The 20,736-nt window shown below is 41.0% G+C and overlaps 1 protein-coding gene across 3 annotated transcripts in view; it reads right to left on the reverse strand.

The window, feature by feature from the left end:
* cntn1a (contactin 1a) overlaps positions 1–20,736 on the reverse strand; it is a 65,199-nt gene that overhangs the window by 17,752 nt on the left and 26,711 nt on the right. For all 3 annotated transcript variants that reach the window (XM_080027090.1, XM_080027092.1, XM_080027091.1), the window contains exons 2-7: positions 17,668–17,802; positions 15,502–15,543; positions 7,857–7,983; positions 6,289–6,467; positions 5,838–5,933; positions 3,283–3,489 (exon numbers count right to left, since the gene is read on the reverse strand). In XM_080027090.1, the coding sequence (XP_079883216.1) occupies positions 3,283–3,489; positions 5,838–5,933; positions 6,289–6,467; positions 7,857–7,983; positions 15,502–15,543; positions 17,668–17,722 (706 nt within the window). In that variant the 5' untranslated portion in view covers positions 17,723–17,802. The remainder of the gene's footprint in view (positions 1–3,282; positions 3,490–5,837; positions 5,934–6,288; positions 6,468–7,856; positions 7,984–15,501; positions 15,544–17,667; positions 17,803–20,736) is intronic.

Genomic DNA, 20,736 nt, shown 5'->3' on the forward strand with positions numbered 1-20,736 from the left:
CCAGTGTTTCCCACAGAATTTTGTGAAACTGAGGGAACCCAGTCCTTAGGGGGGTCCGGGGGCATGCTCCCCCGGAAGAAAATTTGGTACCTTTTAACCCAGAATGCATCAATCTGGTGCACTTTTGGAGGAAAATTAAGAGTTGTGTGACTGTGTACTATTATCTGGAATAAGTTGGAGACACTGGGTCACATAACATCAAAGCTATTGAATAATACATTATTATCCTACTTTTTATTCAAATATTTGTTAAAAAAAATTATGAATGACATATTATCAATCAAAATGGGTGTGTTCATATAATACTCCCCTGGAATAATTTTTTTTTACCTTTCAAAAGGTAAATGCATCAATCAGGTGCACTATGAGAGGAAAATTAAGAGGCTAATTCAACTGTGTCCTATGTGAGCTGTTTAGCAGACTATTATTTTTCTGGAATAATTCAGAGACATTGGGAACCCTGCCTGATCAAAGTGAACATACAATATGCAGTTTAGCCAAAACACTTCATTTTCCTCGTTTGTGGAGCTTTTCATCTGTCCACCTGGTGCCCAACTGGTTCTGAATAGACATCTATCAATGTACCAGTAACCAGCATGAAATGTTGAAATCGCATCCAAGCTAGCACTGTTGCGGTACCGTGCGTGTGGTTGCCAGGTTGTTAAGTGTTCTCCAATTTAAATGTCCAATTTAGCGATATGAAACGAGATCTATTTTTTTGCAAATGATTTAATATATTCCATGTTCGTGAGCATGCCTGTGATAGACGGTATGCATAACATATTTTTATTGACCGTGAGTTAGTTTTTTCCCCCACAGCCCAATCTATCCAAGAGCACATTCTCCCTTGTAATGCATGAAAACCGCAAATCTGGCAACCCCTCTGTCAGTCAGCGTACGGCTGAGCAAGTTTAAATATATTATTTTCTAGTCTGTATTTCCACCTTGTAATGCCGTTGTTGACTTATTCTTTTATTACTTATTTGTATGAGAGCAGCCACGTTAGTTTAACAGGTTTGATGTTATAGATCTGCTTGTTTTTAATGGTTTTATGAAATATCTGTAACTGCATGATCATATCACAGTATTTTTTTATTGCCATGCGAGCCGCACATAGAAGCTTGGCGAGCCGCATGCGGCTCGCGAGCCGCGCTATGAGTAACGCTGCTCTAGGGGGACGCCAACCAACATACAGTCATATGAAAAAGTTTGGGAACCCCTCTCAGCCGGCATTATAATTGACTCTGCTTTCACAAAAAAAATATAAAAGTGGTATGTCTTTAATTTACCAGGAACAGCTAAGTACTGGGATGTTTTCCAAACAAAGATTTTTTGAAAAGCATTATTTGGTTGTATGAAATAAAATAAAATGTGAAAAACTGGCTGTGCAAAAATATGGGTACCCTTGTGGTTTTGTTGATTTTAATGCCTGTAACAGCATGTAAAACTGATGACTTTAAACACAAAGTTGGTTGGATTATGTTGTTAAGCCTTGAACCTCATAGAAATGTCTGTTTAATCATGAGAAAATGGATTTTAGGTGCCTAAATGCAAGTTGCACTTCTCTTTGACTCTCTGCTGAAGTGAGACAGAATGGGATCATCAAAACAGCTCCCAAAATATCTTAAAAACAAAGATTGTTCATTGTCATGGTTTAGGGGAAGGCTACAAGAAGCTTTCCCAAAGGTTTCAATTGTCAATTTCGACTGTAGGGAACGTTGTCAGGAAATGGAAGGACACAGGCATAGTGGCAGTTAAACCCAGGCATGGCAGACCAAGAAAAAAACAGGAGCGGCATAGGTGGAGGATTGTGAGAATGGTTGCACACAACCCACAGATCACCTCCAAAGACCTGCAAGAACATCTGGCTGCAGATTGTGTATCTGTACATCATTCAACAATTCAGCGCAATTTGCACCAAAACATCTGTTTTTTATAAAGACCAAATAACTTAATTTTTGTCTCATCAGTCCAAAGCATTTTCTTCCTATATGAAGCTGGCTTGTCTAAATGAGCTTTTGCATACTCCATGCAACTGTATCTGTGGCGTGGGCGCAAAAAGGGCTTCCTTCTCATCACCCGGCCATACAGATGTTTTGGTGCAAATTGCACTGAATTGTAGAACCATGTAAAGATACACAATCTGCAGCCAGATGTTCTTGCAGGTCTTTGGAGGTGATCTTTGGGTTGTGTGCAACCATTCTCACAATCCGCCGCATATGCCGCTCTTGTACTTTTCTTGGTCTGCTAGACCTGGGTTTAACTGCAACTGTGCCTGTGTCCTTCCATTCCCTGACAACGTTCCTTACAGTAGAAATTGACAATTGAAACCTTTGGGAAAGCTTCTTGTAGCCTTCCCCTAAACCATGACAATGAATAATCTTTGTTTTTAAGATCTTTTGGGAGCTGTTTTGATGATCCCATTCTGTCTCACTTCAGCAGAGAGTCAAAGAGAAGTGCAACTTGCATTTAGGCACCTAAAATACATTTTCTCATGATTAAACAGACATTTCTATGAGGTTCAAGGCTTAACAACATAATCCAACCAACTTTGTGTTTAAAGTCATCAGTTTTACATGCTGTTACAGGCATTAAAATCAACAAAACCACAAGGGTACCCATATTTTTGCACAGCCAGTTTTTCACATTTTATTTTATTTCATACAACCAAATACTGCTTTTCAAAAAATCTTTGTTTGGAAAACATCCCAGTACTTAGCTGTTCCTGGTAAATTAAAGACATACCACTTTTATATTTGTTTTTGTGAAAGCAGAGTCAATTATAATGCAGGCTGAGAGGGGTTCCCAAACTTTTTCATATGACTGTAGTTTAAGCAGCTGCTAAGTCCTTAGGGAACCAGAGGGTTGGTGGTTCCAGTCTTGTATGTGAAGCAACACTTGGAGTGTGGACTGGTAGCTGGAAAAGGTGCCAGTTCACCCCCTGTGACCTACCCAGTGCCATTGAGCAAGGCATATAACCAAAGAAGTGGCTCTGACATCTCCCCATCAAATAATGTGTATGGGTCCTGTTTGTGCAAGTGTATTCGAGGCCTTTGAGTGTGTACAATTAATAACAATAGAAAAAGGAGTTTCCCCTAGTGGGACTAACAGAGAGATTCTTCTTCTTCTGATTGACCTGGGGTTTTTATGTGGTCCGTTTAACGTGTCTGGCAGTAAAACTAAACACTGCACGTCAAACTGCTTCAATATAAATCGGAATTTATTGAAAGGTCAGACATAAGGCACTGGAAAGACAATGAAGTGAGTGAGTGAGGTACTAACGTTCGGCCAGAGGCACGAGGGGGATGTAGTTGGAGAAAACGCTCTTGGAAATGGATGGACTGGATGCAATGCAGGAGTAGTTGCCCCTGTCCGAGGAGTCCACCTTAGAGATATAGAGGTTGCCCGTTGTCTGGGAGATAAAGCGCCTCTTATCCAATGGGATGAAGGTGGGGAATTCGTTGAGGATCCATCGGAATGACAGCTCGTCTAGCACAGAAAAGAGACACACAACAAAACCACCATCTGTCAATCAAGACCCCGGACACAAGAGCAGACGCTTTGCAAAGAAACCGAGGAGATTTGAATATGAAACTGACTCAAATGTAATCATCTGAATACATGCAACTTAAAAATAGCACAATTCTTCCGTGCTGTGGGGGATTTATTATTCAAGCATCTATTGACCTTTCAGATGAAATTTTCTATAATTCTTCTTCACGCTGAGAGGCATCATTGAGTCAAACAGTGAGCACATTCGCTAGTTTAGGTAAATCTGCCGCTGTGGGGAGAGTGTTAACAATGCTTTCAGACTGCTGTTTGACTGATTCGCATTAGCATGAATATAGAAAATATGTATACCGTACTTTTCGGCCTACAAGCCGCGACTTTTTCCCCGTTTTTCGACCCTGTTATTACACAGCACAGTATATATTCTGTAGCTACTGGGGATGGGCGTTAGTAATCGAGTACTCGAGTACTCCTCGTTTCAAATGATCTCGATTGGTGGATGAGGAAAATCGTTTTTTGTTTTTTTTAGTGTTTGTAGCCTTTAGGCCGGCCGGCCGGCCGCCCCTATTTTAAAATGTTATATACGTGTACAAAACGGCACAAAACGGATATAAAGTTTAACAAAATTAAATATTTTGATCCAAGTTAAATAAACTAAGCGTTGTGTCAAACAGAAACCGCAAATAACTGCCACCTCCGTGCAGCGCAGCCAGTGTGTGGTCTCCACAGCACCACGGAGCTGAATGCGGTGCTGGAAAACTTGGAAAGACACGTAAAGAAGCCAGGCTGACTTCGGGCACATTCAAGCAAACGATAAGAAGCCTTTATTATGGAATATAGGATTGAGATTCAAAAGCCGACGGTGTAACGTTCCGTTAACGAGGAATTAGTCGCGGTAATTAGTCACGGACAGGAGTGAGCATTACTAGCCTTGGATATACTAGCCTACTACTTCTACTGCTTTGGTGAGTTATTTAGCCTATCTATGTGTTTAAATTGTAGGACAATAATTTTATTGTATTTGCTGCCCTTCTTATTTTAAATGTCTATTTTGAATGTTAGCCAACTACAGCCCATGCTTTTTTTCTCTCTCCACCGCAGACCTACTCGATCGGTTTAAATTGTGGCCCGCTTATTTAATTACTTTCAGTTAGGAAAATGTGTTTTAAACTTGTGGAAAATAAATCCTTAATATCATATGGCAACTGTGACTGTTTGACATAAGCATTGAGCGCTTTATTGCGGTCAACTGTTGTTCTGTAGACAGATGCGTTGTGTCCTAAAAATAGAAAAAAGTTTAACGAAGAATCGATTGATCCTCGAGGAATGCAAGCGATCACACGAGTAGCGAAAACACTCGTGCCCATCCTTAATAGCTACTATTGCACAAAATGGTAACACTTACGTACGTTATGCAAATATGCAACTTGTTTGTTGAAATGTGGGAGCTTCCTCAAGCAGCCATCTCTTTCCCGACAATCCCCTCTGTGCACGAACTCTTACATATGGTAATTAAACATTATAACACCTGCGGCTTATTGTCCAGTGCGGCATATAGTACGGAAAGTACGGTACAGTTCTTCGGGTTGATGGCTAGGGATAAATAGCGGCAATGTTGTGAAAATAACAGCTCAAAGCATACAACGTGAAAAAGCAAGGGGAGAAAATATACAGAGCAGAAAAAAAGAAAGGAAATCAAACAACAACTATTGTATGAAACATATTAGCTTGAGCTCAATATGAGACTGGGAATATATTGTATTCTTCTTGTTTACACCCATGAGGAAGCAGAAGTAACCCAGCGTGGAGAGATGACTGCAAATTAAGAATAATGGTTTCAAATCTGATAATGAGACGGTGGCAGAGTCAATGGTGTCATTACTTTTAATACCCAATAGGATAATAAGAAGGGATATTCAATCCCAAGACAACGGGGCACAAAATATATTCATTTCATATAAAGGGTTCATCAGTTTTAAATGAAAACCTCAATGTCAATTTGTGGATTCAAAAAAGCTCACAGTACAGTATGTCTTATAGCAGTCACACTTTCATTTCCATATATGGGGAATTCACAATTTCCAGTCCACCTGACTCGAATGATTATGGACTGAGGCACCAAGGTCAAAAACCCTTCACAATCAAGGAGAGGGCATTAAAAAAAATCCACCTATAAGAACCAGTAATCAAAAAATAGGGAACGGTCCAAGAACAGGCAGCCCCTGTTCCTTCCACCCACCACTCATCAATCAAATCAAATGCTAATAATACATGATGAGGGAGGTTGAACATATAGTCGAAGCACACTCAGCTATCACATGCTGTACCTGGGTAATGTGGTGGCGGGGCACAGAGCAGCACGATCCCCTGTCCCTCTTTGATGTACACCGTCCCCCTCTCCTCTGACGAGAAAAGATCCAGGTCTGAGAGAGGCAGAGACAACAAAAAAATCAATTGTAAGAGCTATACCCAGAAACCTACTGTCATGCATACATATTTGAGCATCTCCTATAGCTAATATACACTAAAGGGTTGTATCGTTCAAAAACTGCTTTTGAATTGAGCTTTAGTTTTTCTTTGAATGTACAATTAGCCATGGTGGGAGCTTGAAGTTGGGACCGTTTACAAATGACACTATCCACACCACTCAGGATTTGTCCCATCTGCCCTTGTAATTTGGGTGCGTTTAATATGCATGAAGGTACAGCTCCAGGGAAGTTCTCTGTTAAATGTGCATGGTACTGTCAGCATAAATGGGTGGATGGGGGGGGCACTTACATCCGATCTGGACTGAGGCCTCTGTGCTTCTGATGGTGCCGTACATGTTGCTAGCAAAGCATGTGTACGTTCCTACATGCTTGGTTTTAATGAGGTTGCTGATGACCAGGTTGCCTCCAACCAAGCTGTAATGGCTTCCTTCTGCAGTCAGGTCAATTTCGTCGTCGCCCAGTATCCACCTGCAACAAGAAAAACAGACAGTCAGTCAGTCAGTCAATACATAAGTGCATTGTGAAAGCAGGCAGAGTCGAGTTTCATAAGGGAGTGTACTACTGCTATTAGATTATAACTGCAGACAAACGGTTTGTTTTACATGGAGTACTACAAGGAGTATAATGTCAGTCAAAGTTGGAGTCAGCGATTCTTGCTATTAAAATCACTCAAAGTCAGTCAAAATCTGCTCAAGATCCGCTACCTGCTCATACTCTGTGTACTGTGTGCGCCGTAATACAATCCAGTGTTAATACACAGCCTAGACTCTGTGAACTGGTATGTAAACAAAGGTTATATAAGTAAATAAATGGAGCACACCGTAGCTAGCAACATGCCTGTTTACAGAACCTAGGCTGTCCATAAACACTGGATGTTTTATGAGTGCACATACAGTACAGGGATATGATCGTAAGGAGATATTCACATATTTTGACAAAAAGTAATTTTTGACAACATGCGTTCCCCAGAATCGCTGACTCCGTCTTTAAGTCGTTTGATACGGTTACCTGAAGTGTTTTCATTTGCATGTGGTTTTGTCACCTGACGTCTGGCCCCTTACGACTGGGTAAAATCTGACCAGACTCTACATTACAGTTCCTCTAGCTTGCAATAAATGTCTGAACATACTGTTGGAATTTAACTAGACACACACACACACACACACACACACACACACACACACACACACACACACACACACACACACACACACACACACTGTGAGCTATTCTATACAAAAGCAACAGCTAAATCTAATGTTTTGAAAGCCATAGCGGACTGTACTGTAGATGAACCCCCCTTACCACTCCATATCAGCTGCAGTCAAAGATAATTCATTCCCCTCTGACATCTAGTTCTGGGATCTCTGACAGCGAAACCGATTTGGGGGATGGCATGCAATGTAATTTACATACATTTACATCTAAATTGAAATGGATCATGCAAAACCCTTTTAAAAATGTTGAGCTGCAAAATGAGGTGGAGACACGATGGCAGTGCTGTTTGTGCTGCAGCAACAACATCTTACTTGTTACTAGGTCATGTTTTGGCTTTTTAAATAATTGCTAGCGTGTGAGGCAAAAAACAAAAATTGGCACAGACAAAATTAGACGGTGTGTGTGCAGGTTGTTTGCAGCAAGGTTGTGTGGGGATGAAATGGAGCACACATTCACTCACAGACACATATACAGAAGTAAACCATAGAGGTGCATCAAGGTTAAGATAACATCATCATGACTTTGCCATTTACAAGCATGTCCTCAACCAGCCCTGAGGAGTGGTGAGCGATTTGAGCCACACAGAATGCACACAGCGGGTAGTAATGAGAGCAGGTTCATGGAGGAAACATATGTTACTTGTATGTGGCAGGTGGACTGGCCCGGGCCCGGCAGCTCATGGTGATTTTGGCCTCGGGTGACTCCTCGGGGTAGATGGAATCCACCGGCTGCTCCTCAAACACTGGCCCATAACCTGTGGCTTCATCTGTACACAACAAACAAACGAGAGCGGGGTAAATAACAACAACAACAACAAGCTGGGTCAGACCAATGCGGTAACAGGAAATATGAAGGTGTCGGAGCTCAGCGTCTTGTCTGGCAGTTCTGGGGCAGTTCAATCACAAACCTGTCAGCAGCAAAAAAAGAAATACGCACAGACCAGATTGTGAGCTGCATTTTAATGTTTCAGCCTGCTTTGTTGTTTACACACACACACACACACCTCTGTTGCTTTGTAGTCCATTTCAGAGAAATCTAATTTGTGAATTCACCCAAACTCTCTTTCAAGCAGGAGGCCGGATAATAAGCCCCATGCTTTATTCCAAATCACAACAACGCACTAATTATGACAGGGATGTGCTCACTCAGTTGCCAAACCACAGTGACACCTTCATCTGTTGCCAGTGGGTATGGTATTATTACAAGCTAATAATACAAAAATCCTGGAACTGGAAATGCCAACTTGACTTTGCATAATCCAAACGCCTTTCATACTGCATGTGTCATCCTCAGTGCTGTGAAGCAAGTGGCACAGGCAAATCCAGGGAGAAGAAGAGCCTCCTTGATGAAAATGCCTTTTTTTGCTTCAATCTGCCTTTAACAACATCAACAGACAAAACACACACGGACAATTAGCCCCAATTACTCATTAACACAGACAGACCTCACAAGCAGTGGCATGAATAAGACAGAAACAAAATGCCAGCCGATGAATAAGCAATGAGGTGAAATTTTCTCAAACCCTGATTGTTCTCTCAGATCAAGAGTGTGTGTTGGTTGCAGGAATACAAATGTGAAACGTGTGCGTGCACACACATGTGCTATTCCCTCGCGTCTACGAGTTCTAAGAGAGCACAGCTGACAACTCAATGGGGAGAAACTTGCTCTTTCAGACGGTAATATCCTGCTTCTTTTACTCGATGCCTTCCAACCAGGCCTGCATTGACGCTTAGGATGCACTCACTCTCAAAATGTCATGGACCGATATAGTGAGCGACCTTTAGAAACCTGAACAAAAGACCCTTATTTTCATAATATTCTGCCACATTCAATTGTATTTTCAACACTATTGCCACAAAAGCAGGAATATATGAGCTGCGGTTTATACTGTAGTTATAAAAACAATCAGACGTGAAAGCACTGTGATAGAACTTCTTTGTAGCTGAGCCACAGTGAACTGGATGAATATTTATCTGTCTTTGCAGTAAAGAAGAAAAAAGGAATTTAATAAAATGTCATAATCCAAAGCAGTACAGAGACAGCCTTGTAACCACCACTGCACCAGCAAGTTAGCTGCTAACCAGGAGGCAGCAGCAATTAAGACGTTAGGAGACAGAGTCCACTCACATTGACACACACCAGCAGCCAACCGTGTGCGAGTGCTCGACATTGATGCAAATCCCAAGGACTGAAGGGGATTCAGGGAATTCCTGCTGGCTGAGAGAGAATTCAACATACTAAAAATGGGGCACAGTGGGGGCTGATGGAGGGCAAATTAAGTGGGAAACTCTATAGCCTATATATATATATATATTCTGGGAACACAAGGGAGAATGAAAAAAGGAAGAGCAAAGACAAAAAGCTGAGAAACTGAAATAAAGCTGTCTCCTAAGGATAAGTGGAGTAAAACGATCCTCTTTACTGACCCTATTCTACTGTTGCACTTAGACTGCTCTGCATACTGTGCATGTGAATATGAAATATAGATGTGGAATTGGCTGGAGCTAGTGCTGAAATATAGCAGTTGGAATACAACTTTGAGAGATGATAGCTGGTGCCTTTCCCTGCAATGTGGGATGTGACAGATGGTGAAGGATGAAGGGGGGGGGGGGGGGGGGGGGGGGGTGTTGAAGCAGGCCACATAAGGCTCACTGCCCGGAGACACACATACACCCAGGGCCTCTCATTCGCTCTGCCCCGTTTCACTATCTCTCTCTCTCTCTCTCTCTCTCTCTCTCTGTCTGTCCCTCCCTGTCTAACTCTCTATGGCTTTCCTCTGTCCTCACTGACTCCATCTCTGTAACCTAAATCCTACTGTCACACTCTGCTCATCTTTATTTACCTTTTCTGGATTTCCTTGCAACAACTACTTCCATTCTAAAGCTCCAGGGATGACAATGCCAGTCAGTCACATCTAGACTGTAGTCTAGTTAGTTGAAATATCTCAACTTATATTGGATGGATTGGCTTAACATTTTGAATAGTCATTCATGGTCCACCAGACAAAGATCCCACTGTGATCCATGCTGCCATGAGCCTTGGTGGAAACAGATACCGACAACGCCCATAAAACGAACCCTAATGACTTTAGTGATCCCTTAACTTTTAATCCAACAACATACTGTATGTTGACAGATGATCAAGGGTTGCGTTAAAGCAGGCCATTGCAAGGCCCACTGCCTGAAGACACACTTTTCCTCTAGTGCGACCAGCGTTTTCACATTTCTGGTGATGTGCAATAACGTTGGTGAACATTTCATCCAGCACAATCAAAAGGTCTATCTTTTAATTAGTCCAACACTGGGTTTTTTGACCAAACCATACCTTAAAAACCAAAACATTCACATCAGCCTTATCTGTACTTCCAGCATGGCCATTCCCATTGTAACCATGTTTGTATGCTGATTTAGGAATTTATCTCAAAGCACCACTGTGCATAAGTACAGTTTCACAAAGCCCCTAGCTGTACATTCTGAGTCTTGTTTTGTTGTAATCGTAACTCTCTCTTTTGCCATCTCTCAAACCCTCCCAATGTCTGGCGCCTAATGTGTTCTCTCATAATATTCTTTTCAATCCTCGTCCCAAAAATCCCCAATGTTTTGTCCCAAAAGACAGAGAATCTTTCTCCAACTCCCCAAAGCTGCATCCCTCGTTCAATCGATTCATTATCTGTCTGTATGGCTGGGAAGGCTACAAGAATTGCCCCCTTCGGGTACAAATAAAGTTGACAGAATCTGAATCTGTGTCCTGAAACACTGTGTCCTCTTTGAGCATTACATGACTGTGGATATACTCATTTGCCCTGCGCAACACACCAGTGATTACATACTCAGACAAATCCTCTCCCACACACACACATACACAAACACACAAAAAAGTAGAACATTTACACAGAAACACACACACACACACACACACGTACAATGTCCGAAGCAATCTTCTAAAGGGCCTTCCTCTGGGCAGTGTTAATTTTCCTGAAGAGCAGATAACCCCTCAGACTCTCATTTGAATTTAAAATACCGTACAGTCGGTCATTTTAGTGGCCTGTTATCTTCCCTCTCATCTTTTTTCCGTAATGACATCAATTTATTCATGAAGGTTTTAGGTTTAGTCTCAGGTGCATGACATTGACCTGATGTGGACCTGAAATGGTGTAAAACATATAAATATGAAACAACTGCAATCTGTCCAATTTGTTCAATAACATTCACTTTGAATGTCTTTAGTCAGCATTTCCAAGCTATTTTCACGGATTGCAGTCCCCATTTCGCTAAATAAATGTTTTCCTGTGTTTCTGCTTCACATCAAAATAGTCTCATAATTGCCCCAAATCCCAAAAGACCTTAACTCCGCTGATGAATTTCACTTTATTCACAGCTGTGTGTGTTTTGTCTACATCTGCAGCAGTTTTGTTTGCACGACCAAGAGAGCGTCCAAGTGGGACGGATAACATATTGTTTCCTGGAAGCACATAAAGCACTAAGCAATACTTGCCTACGAGCCCTTGAGCAACATAATGAGGCATAGTGGCTGACCAAATTGTCCTTGCGGTAGAAATCTATTTTGTTTTGTTTAGTTGTAACTGCAAATAAAGCATTATTTTGCTTCACAGCAAGCCCAACCATTATGCACAAGAGTGGCATTGACAGTCAGTGTTTTCCTGAGTGTGGTGCCTGCTGTGCTGTAAAAACTGCTGTCAAACATTATAACCATTGTTATTATTAATTATACCCCCAATTAGCAGCTGCAACAGAACAGAGCTATTGAAATAGGACGTACGAGAAGGCGAATTTGGATCCAAATGTTTTCAGAGGCCGCAAACATATTCATCATGAAACAAAAAGAGTCTTCTGCGTTGAAAATAAAAAAATGACGAGAGCTTAACTGGAATCATTGTATTTGTCTTCAGTCCAGCAAAAAATTGGATGTGGCTAGCTATATTATTAATTATCGAGTGTTCCATTTATCATTTTCTTGATTCATTGTTTTGTCTAGGCAAATGTTACAGCTCAATGTGAAGTGTCTTCAAACGTCTTGTTTTGTTGAACCCACTGTCCAAAGATAATCAGTTTTCTTTTACGCACAGTCTTCCCCTCTCTACCCCATTTTGTCTCTATCTCTCCCCCCAAAAAATAGTCTAATAAAAGCCAAAAATGCCCCAAAAAATTAAGAATCAAATGGCTCCCAGCTGTTCAACAGATTCCTGCCAAAGGATTGAGTTAGAATTAGAATATCCATCTAAATCCTGGAGAAATATGCGTTGTTTGAAAAGTGCTGAACTTATGGCTGGAGAAGCTCAGAAGTGATTTTCTCTATTAACATTTCGATGCTTTTTTTTCCGAGTCATGAAAACTCCAAACTTTTCTAACAGCCATATTTCAAGCCTGCAGGAGGATGTTTGGTACTGCAGAGACGGATACAGGTGGAATATAACTTTAACAGCGGAATAATGGCCATTTATATTGCTACAGGCCGAATGATAGGCAGTTCACAGTGTGTCCCAGCTGGAAGCCCTCCTACACAATGTTCCGACCTTTGAGTAGTGTGGGATCTGCTCTGTCTCCTCTTATAGCTAGACCATGTTTACCAAAGGGCCAAGTTTAACATATTACTGAAAATGATGATGCTTTACAGGTTTTTTTATTACATTTCGTAGCACTGACTGACCTTAAACCCTGTTGTTTATAGCGTATCAGACTAAAGAATGCATTATAAAAACATTCAGCAGAGTCCTAGCTGCGTCACGCTGTGTTATTTCTGTATACGAGTGGTGATAATGTCAGAAGGCGACACTCCATACAGGCACACTGGCTGTAAAAAGTCACCTGAGGTCAATGCTTCGTGGAGAATAAAAATAAGAGAATAAATGGGAGAAAAATAAATATAGAGAGTAGTTGGAGCACCAGAAAAACATTCCTCTTCTCCGCGCCGGAGATCCATCAACAAATCAACCTGCAAGCGTCATCACGACTTGTTCCTAAGCAACAAATCAGCAAGCCTTCCTTTTCCCAATTTACCCCTCGCTGACAGTCTGTCTCCACTTTATTTTCCCTCCCAGAGAAAAACACAAATGGTTTACAGGTACAGTAGTTAACAATGACAGTACAGAAAGTGACAGCCTGCTCTACATAGCCGAAAAAAGGAAGGTACTCTTATTAATCACAAACCCTCTATTTATTATTAATGAATGATCTAGAGTATTTTTGGAAATGGAGACAGTAACATATCTTTCTGTTGGATGTTTTTACATTTAAAGTTTGCACCTTTGAAAATCCCACTTGGATTAAGAGGATGTTATAAACCTTTTTCTATCACACTTGAGTTAAAGAAATAACAACACATTGGGAAAAGCAGGGTGTTTGATGAAAAGATCCATATGAACTATTTCTGGACCTTTTAGTTTGGCCGGGCACAGTGACTTACTCGGGTCTTCGCTGGTTGCCTAGCAACCTCAAAATCTCTGTGCCCCGCCAAGAAGTAGTCTGGCACATATCCCACAGTAGAACACCAACTCATCCTCCATTTATTTGTTTGTTTTTACAGATTCAACAAATGAGATTCAATATGTTACCTTTGGCACTATAGGTGCTGGTTGAGATGATTTTGCTACATTAGCATTGAGTCAGGTTAGTTAGCTGTATTCCCATTTCCAGTATTTATTATAAGATAAATGAATCTGCTGCTAGTTATGACTCCATGTTTAGCATACGTGACATTAATCCCGATAAAGGGTTTTTACTAGGAGTTTTTTCTCAGCCGAGCTAAGGGTGTAAGGGCAGGGTGTCGTACTGTATGGAATGTAAAGCCCACTAAGGCAAATGTCTATTTGTGATGTTGGGCTATACAAATAAAACTGATTTGATTTGATTTGAAAAGCAGCAAATATGAAAGTGGTATCTTTTTTTTACATCGAACTCTTGCCACAAGGATAATCCGTGATGATGCATGTGTTGGATACAAATTCGAAGAGATCAATAATTTAAAAACCCAGTAGGCCTACATTGTAAATTCAGAAAAACACTATTCCTATTGGCCATTTGAATACACTACCATACATAATAATTTTTCCTTTTCAGTCTCATCCATTAAACAGGCAGCCCTAATATAGTTTCTAGCTCTAATGACCATACTCGATTCATCTGCGCAGGACTGTGCAATATGTTGGACTTCCCCATTGGGATTAATGTACTTCTGCAAGTAGGATGAATCCAGAAATAGCAACAGTGGAAAGAAACATGACCTCCAGATACATTTTAATTTGTCCTGTCCTATTGTGGACCACGAGAAAGGGAGCCGTCTGTCAGTGCCTGTGCCTTAACGGATCCTGACAGCCAGATATACATTTGTAGTTGCATCCCCTCAGGGGCTGTAGTGGGCAAAGCAGTGGTCATTTGCTTCTGAGGTATTTTGGTTTTCATTATATTTCATAAAATTAGTAGAAAAACAGCTACAGAGTACAAACTTTGCCTGTTTTTTTTAAAATTAATGCTCAAGTCTAAAAATTGAAATATACAACAAAAAACTAACTTGCAATAATAATAAAATAATGCAAAAAGTAATCACAAGTCACTGGCCTTCCTCTGCTCAAACACATCTAGTGGTGTACTACTCTAAATTGACTATAAATCAAAGCCTGCTGAACTCCAAGGCCACAGCCTCATACAAATGTTTATCTGAGTATAAACCTAGGAACTAATCCTGTTTTTTCACATTTCAGGTATTAACGTGTATGCTTTTGGCCTACGTGAGCAGCTAGATATTCCCCATGGGAACTCTAGTCAGAACACATGAAGACACATCACCTGTCAACCCCTGTGACCTTTCTGCTTATATAACATTCTCTGTGAGTCTCCTGGTCAGCCTTGACCTTGAAACCTCATCACCGCTGATAGAACATTTGATTAATATTTTCGAGCAGAAGTTGATTACAGCTCAACTACGGTATGTACATTCTAAAAAACACCTTTGGGCACACATAAAAGACCATTTTTAAAAGTTTTTTTAATGATTGTAAGGTGGAAACCCTAGATTGTATATTACATTAGATGCAGAAAGTGTGGCTTTGCAAAATCGATGTGCCCACTGCGCAAACATTCATCAGAGATAAATGGAAATATCTAATTAAAGCGTGGAGTGTGACTGCGTGTGGGGGTGTATGTGCTGACTGTCTGATGGTACAACACGGGCTGAAACTGAGAAGCGTCTATTTGAAAACTCTATCAATGTTTTGTAACAGTACTGGAAGATTTTCTTGATGTTTATTTGGTAATAAAATCAATCTTACCTCCATAAAAGTCAGGTACCTCCTCCCTGTGCATGGATGCATCTGTAACAGTTAAAAGGAAAATACATCAACCCATATCAACATTACGCTGCAAATATATGGCCGCTGGTATACATAGTTCAATAGCATCCCGTGATCCTAAACTGTAGGTGTATTCGTCTCACTTCCTACAGCGTGGAAAAATGGATCAAAACAAATCTTGCATCATTGTAAAAGTTTCCTCAGAGGGTTTCAGGTCTCTTTGATACAATCCTTTTCTTGCTGCAGAGAATGTGATACATGGCTGGAATGAAAGACTTACCGTGGCTTAAGGCCATCTCTGTGGAATCTCAAAATAAAACTCCAGACTTTTTGTTGTGGTTGGCCTTGAGTGAGTGCAGTTGGAGAAAGTCTCTGATGTTATACTAAAAGGGGTCAGCGATGTACATGTACAGGTGGGAGAAAGCAGTCGTAACAGCCTGATGATCAATGAACGATAATATGTACTGTTAAATTCTGATGCACTCTTATACTGTATGTTTTGGTATATGGGACAGGGGAGCCATAGAAAACACACACGCACACGCAAACACACACACACACACACTCACTCACAAATGCTCTGCTGTCATGGCATCAAACTTTATTCTTTTTGGGGCAAAACAAAAATGTCAAGCCAATGTTCTCTTTCCACAATAACAACATGATTCCATTGGTTGCCTGCTGTTAGAGCAGCCATACAGCACATAGTTTATGTGTGCAGGGCAACCATGTATGCTCTGTTGTTCTGCCCATTCCAACAAGAAGATATGCTGAGGGTTATCTGTAGTGCTGCAAAAACATTCGGTGACCTCTATAGTAATACAAATGCCCTACCATTTAGACATGAAGAAAGTCTGTTTGAGAACGATGTTATACGTATAAAGCCAAGGGCATTCCCAATCCAAGTTTCCAACTTTTTTTGTTTCATGAAATCAAATCTGAAATGAAAACTATAGTCCAAAAGAGCTGTGCTAACACAGACATGAGATGAGTCATGTTCAGCCCTTCTGTTCTCTGACCACTTTGCTTTGTTTCCGATACAGCCGATTGCACAGCAGTATGACAAAAAAAAGGGCATGAAACCCTGCACATTCTAGTCTCAGCCCTCCAAGGCACAGACTGGCTGACTAAGATATATATACCTAAACTTTGTAGATTAACATGTCTTTTTTGTCAACAATTTGTGTTTTTGATATACCAGTACTGGCTTCAGCATGTTGATGATAACTTGAGTGTATCTTGGATCTAATTAGTTTCCATTTAAACCTGACTTTATAACACAATGTAGTCAATGAAAAAACCCCATCACTGTCAGTTTGATTATTATTATATATTTACCATCATAATCAAAGCTGACAGTTAGCAGCTTGTTAACACCTCCTGTCTCTTGTACCACATTCATTCTGACAACAAAGTGTTGGCGTGTGCTTCTATCCAAGCTGCCTGCCACCTGAGTGATTCTCAGGCTTTGTAGTTGGAGCCACAAATCAAGGTGTACATCTGTTATGTCTGTAGATGCTATATGATTGTATTTTTGCTATATTGCTCTGACAGTTTGTAGGTGTCATATTCATCTTCTGCAACTAGAGAGCAGAAAACACAACCACCAAAAGGCCCCACTACGGCCGTAATAGAGGGTGATACTTGAAAGACGAAGGACATACAAGTGAAACAGAGTCAAGTTACAGTAAATGTAGTCAAATAAAGTCCTTTAGTGAATGTGAGTGTTGCTCACGGGCAATTTTTGAGAAGACAAACACCTACTTTGTATTTTATTCTTTTAAATTGTGTTATTGGTTTTTATACTGTAGCCCAAGCTTAGCGATGTAATGACTATTGGGTTATAACACGATCAATTGTTCTATATAACGTAGATTGTCACATTCAAAAAGGCTAAATGAAAAGTGTATATTTGAAGATGTGACGTTTTTCTCTTTTTTTTAAAGATTATCTTTTGGCATTTTCAAGTTTCATTTGATGGTATGTAGAGGAACAGAGTGGAAATGGGGAGACAGGGAGAGAGAGGGGGGATGACGTGCAGTAAAGGTCCACGGGATTTGAACACGCGACCACTGTGATAAAGATGTGTCTTGAAACACACTATATCATTTAGCCATTTCCCTCTGAGCTGAATGTTGTACTGACCTGCAGGGCAGAGCAAGAGGACCAGGAGGTGCAGGAGCAGGGTGAGGCGCAGCATGATGTTGAAGAGAGGACCACCTGATGGGGTTACAGCCAGAAGCTAAGCTGATGGAACATTAGCAGGACTGCCTGGTGCTCCTGAATGAAAAAAGAAAGAGAGAGAGAGAGAGAGAGAGAGAGAGAGAGAGAGAGAGAGACTGTCAAAACATGGAATAATCTTTACACAAGAAAATCGGTGTTACTGTGAATTTCAGAGAAAAAATTATAAAACCTCATTTGCTCTTCACAAATGTATCACAACATTGATGAAAACAGAGCGTCTGTGCCAAAAGGGGCCGCCTACCTGTTGAACATTGAGCTGTATTTTAGTTAGGATAGACTTAAATAATGTTTCTGTCCATAGCCTAATCTTGCACTATGATTATCACAATGCCCATTATAGGAGGCACTGGCCTCTCATTGCAGCCTTGCTGTGTATGTAATGTGTTAGAATCAACCTGTGTCATACATAGCACATGACAAGTTTCCCGGAGAGCAGTCAGTGGGTGCCGCAGCATCTTCTTTACTGTGTCTCTGCTTCCTGTCAGCCTCCGAGGCACTAACCCCCTTGATATGTTGATGCCTGATGATTGACACTGCAACAGTAACCAGAAGAAAAGCCTTAACATGGGTTTAGCTGAGCGGCCATCTCGCTACCAACTCACTCACTGCCCCACAAGATGTTAATATGCCCCCACCAGGAGCCACAAACACTCAGCCTCAAGACCAGTAACACAAGCTGAATGGCAACAGCTGTTTCATTCAATGCAGAGAGCTGACAGACACAAGAGCAAAACATTGATTGGCATTCCTTAATGCATTGTCATCATATTCTTCATAATAAAAAACTTGAAGTCAGATCAAACTGAAAATATTTCACGTGTTTGGAATAATATAAAAACCATAACACAGGTCTGAAATATGATGCTAAGACTGAAGATACCGGTAATTGTTATATCATTTCAGATTCCAGATTTGATTTGATTTGATTTCTAACCTGTAAAAACAAGAGAGTTTGGAACAATTTTGACAAAAGAAAAAAAAATAAGCAATAACATTTTAGAAGGTAATCAATGTGGATGAGCCGCAATATGGCATTTTGGAGATTGAGGATCCTAAATTTAAGTGATGCCGATTTTACTAGTTTTCCAATTGGCAGGTATACAACTTACAAAATGAAAAGCTGACTCGCACAATCAAATATGCAATGAATCATTATGGTCATAGAAAGAACCTTAAGGGAAATTAGATTGTGTCAGCTTCCTTACAAAGCCTTTTACAGATTTTGAGAACTGAAGATGGAATAATTAACATAACAAACTCATTTGCACCATGATTGTTGTCAGTGCCAGACAGTCAATTCTACTTTGAATGCCTTTTCAGGGCTTGACGACTCTTTCAGCTAACACCGTCAAAAACCCAACAACCAAATATAACACCTTCAAATATTAATGTACTTGTATCACAGCGCTGAGCATCAGTGCAATATTAGCAGACCGGTCCATTCAATTCCCACGTTGTGCCGAACCGCTGTGTGTTGATTAGAGTGTAATTGGACATGAGGCAGACACTATTGATTCTTTGTCCACAGCCTGAGGTGTCAGCTGGCGGAGACACAGAGGTGTGACAGCTGGATTGAGATCTCAGCGCGCTCCCCAAATAAATAGAGAAACAATGGATTATGATGATAGAAGAGAATCCGTGTAATATGGCAGCTTTGCATGACTCAAACTAAACTGCATTCACTGTGTGTGACTACACATACACACTGGAATACTTTGATACACACACAAACACACATACACACACACAAAAAAACGGGCAGACATCCTGTATGAAATGTAGCACATACACAATAAGTTAAAGGCATAATGTTGGAGCTTTACAGCTGTGGGAAAGCCATGCAGAGGGGATTTTATCTTTACGCAAGCCTCCTGTATCCTAGCAACACCTCTCAAAAAGAGCAGTTTGTGCGTCCGCGGGGGGGCCTTAAGTGACCAGTAATGTAACTATGCACACATTCATTTTAATCTGGAACCACACTGTTGTTGTGGAAAGAAGACATATGGGCGCTCCAGTGGTCTACTTTATTAAAGGCCTTCATCTTGGGGAAATCCGACAAAAACAAAAGTTTATTTGAACTCACTCACTGTTTCCCACTCTCCATCTGCTTAACTTTACAGCTATATCTCCACGGTAAGTATCATTTGCGCAAATCATAAATCATAAATGATCTTAATTGATGCACTTAGGGGGAGTCGAGAGGGAGCCTGATTACAGCATCACACCACATAGCGAATGATATCCCGTCCATCCCATTACAAACTGTCACTGAATTGATATACACTGTAAAAAGCCATCAGACCAGCAGCAGCACCACACAGAAAGGCAGCATGCTCTCATAATCAGTATTAATGGCCGCCTCCTCCCTACCTCTCCCGTCTCCCGTCTTAGCAGCCTGAATGCACGTGATGAGGAGCGCTCCAGTCATCACAGTAAATCACAGAGCCCAGACGTGACAGCCGCCAACAAACAAGGCCATTTCTTCTCCCCCATAAATCACACCCCGGACGTTTTGCCGGTGCTATTACTGCTTGTGGGTTGATTTTGGTGGCAGTGAAGTTTTTTCCCCTCCCTTATACCAGCTTTGCTTTGCTTGCTGAATTTCTATCTATTTTTCTCTCTATGTGTGCTCCCCTTAACATACTCAACCTTATCACTCTGAAATTATTTAAAAAAAAATCATACACATCATAGAGTAGAATCTGCTAGGGGGCAGATTCTGGGATTTTTCACTTCTGCATGCACCCCAATGACCAATACTGTCATTTGTGCTTTCAGTCATGACCCCATAACCCCCTCAGGGCGCAGTAGGGTTAGTGAGAATGTGGGAAACCCCCTTCCTTTTCCAGTGCTTGGTCTGATGTGTGCTGCATAATCAAGAGGGTAACTTTAGAGAAACGTCTTCCCTTATCAGCTGGGGCAGCTCCACTGATGTGGGGGAGGAGAGAGAGAGAGAGAGAGAGAGAGAAA

This window comes from Ammodytes marinus (assembly GCF_949987685.1).
Source record: "Ammodytes marinus genome assembly, chromosome: 5".
NCBI lineage: Eukaryota > Metazoa > Chordata > Actinopteri > Uranoscopiformes > Ammodytidae > Ammodytes > Ammodytes marinus.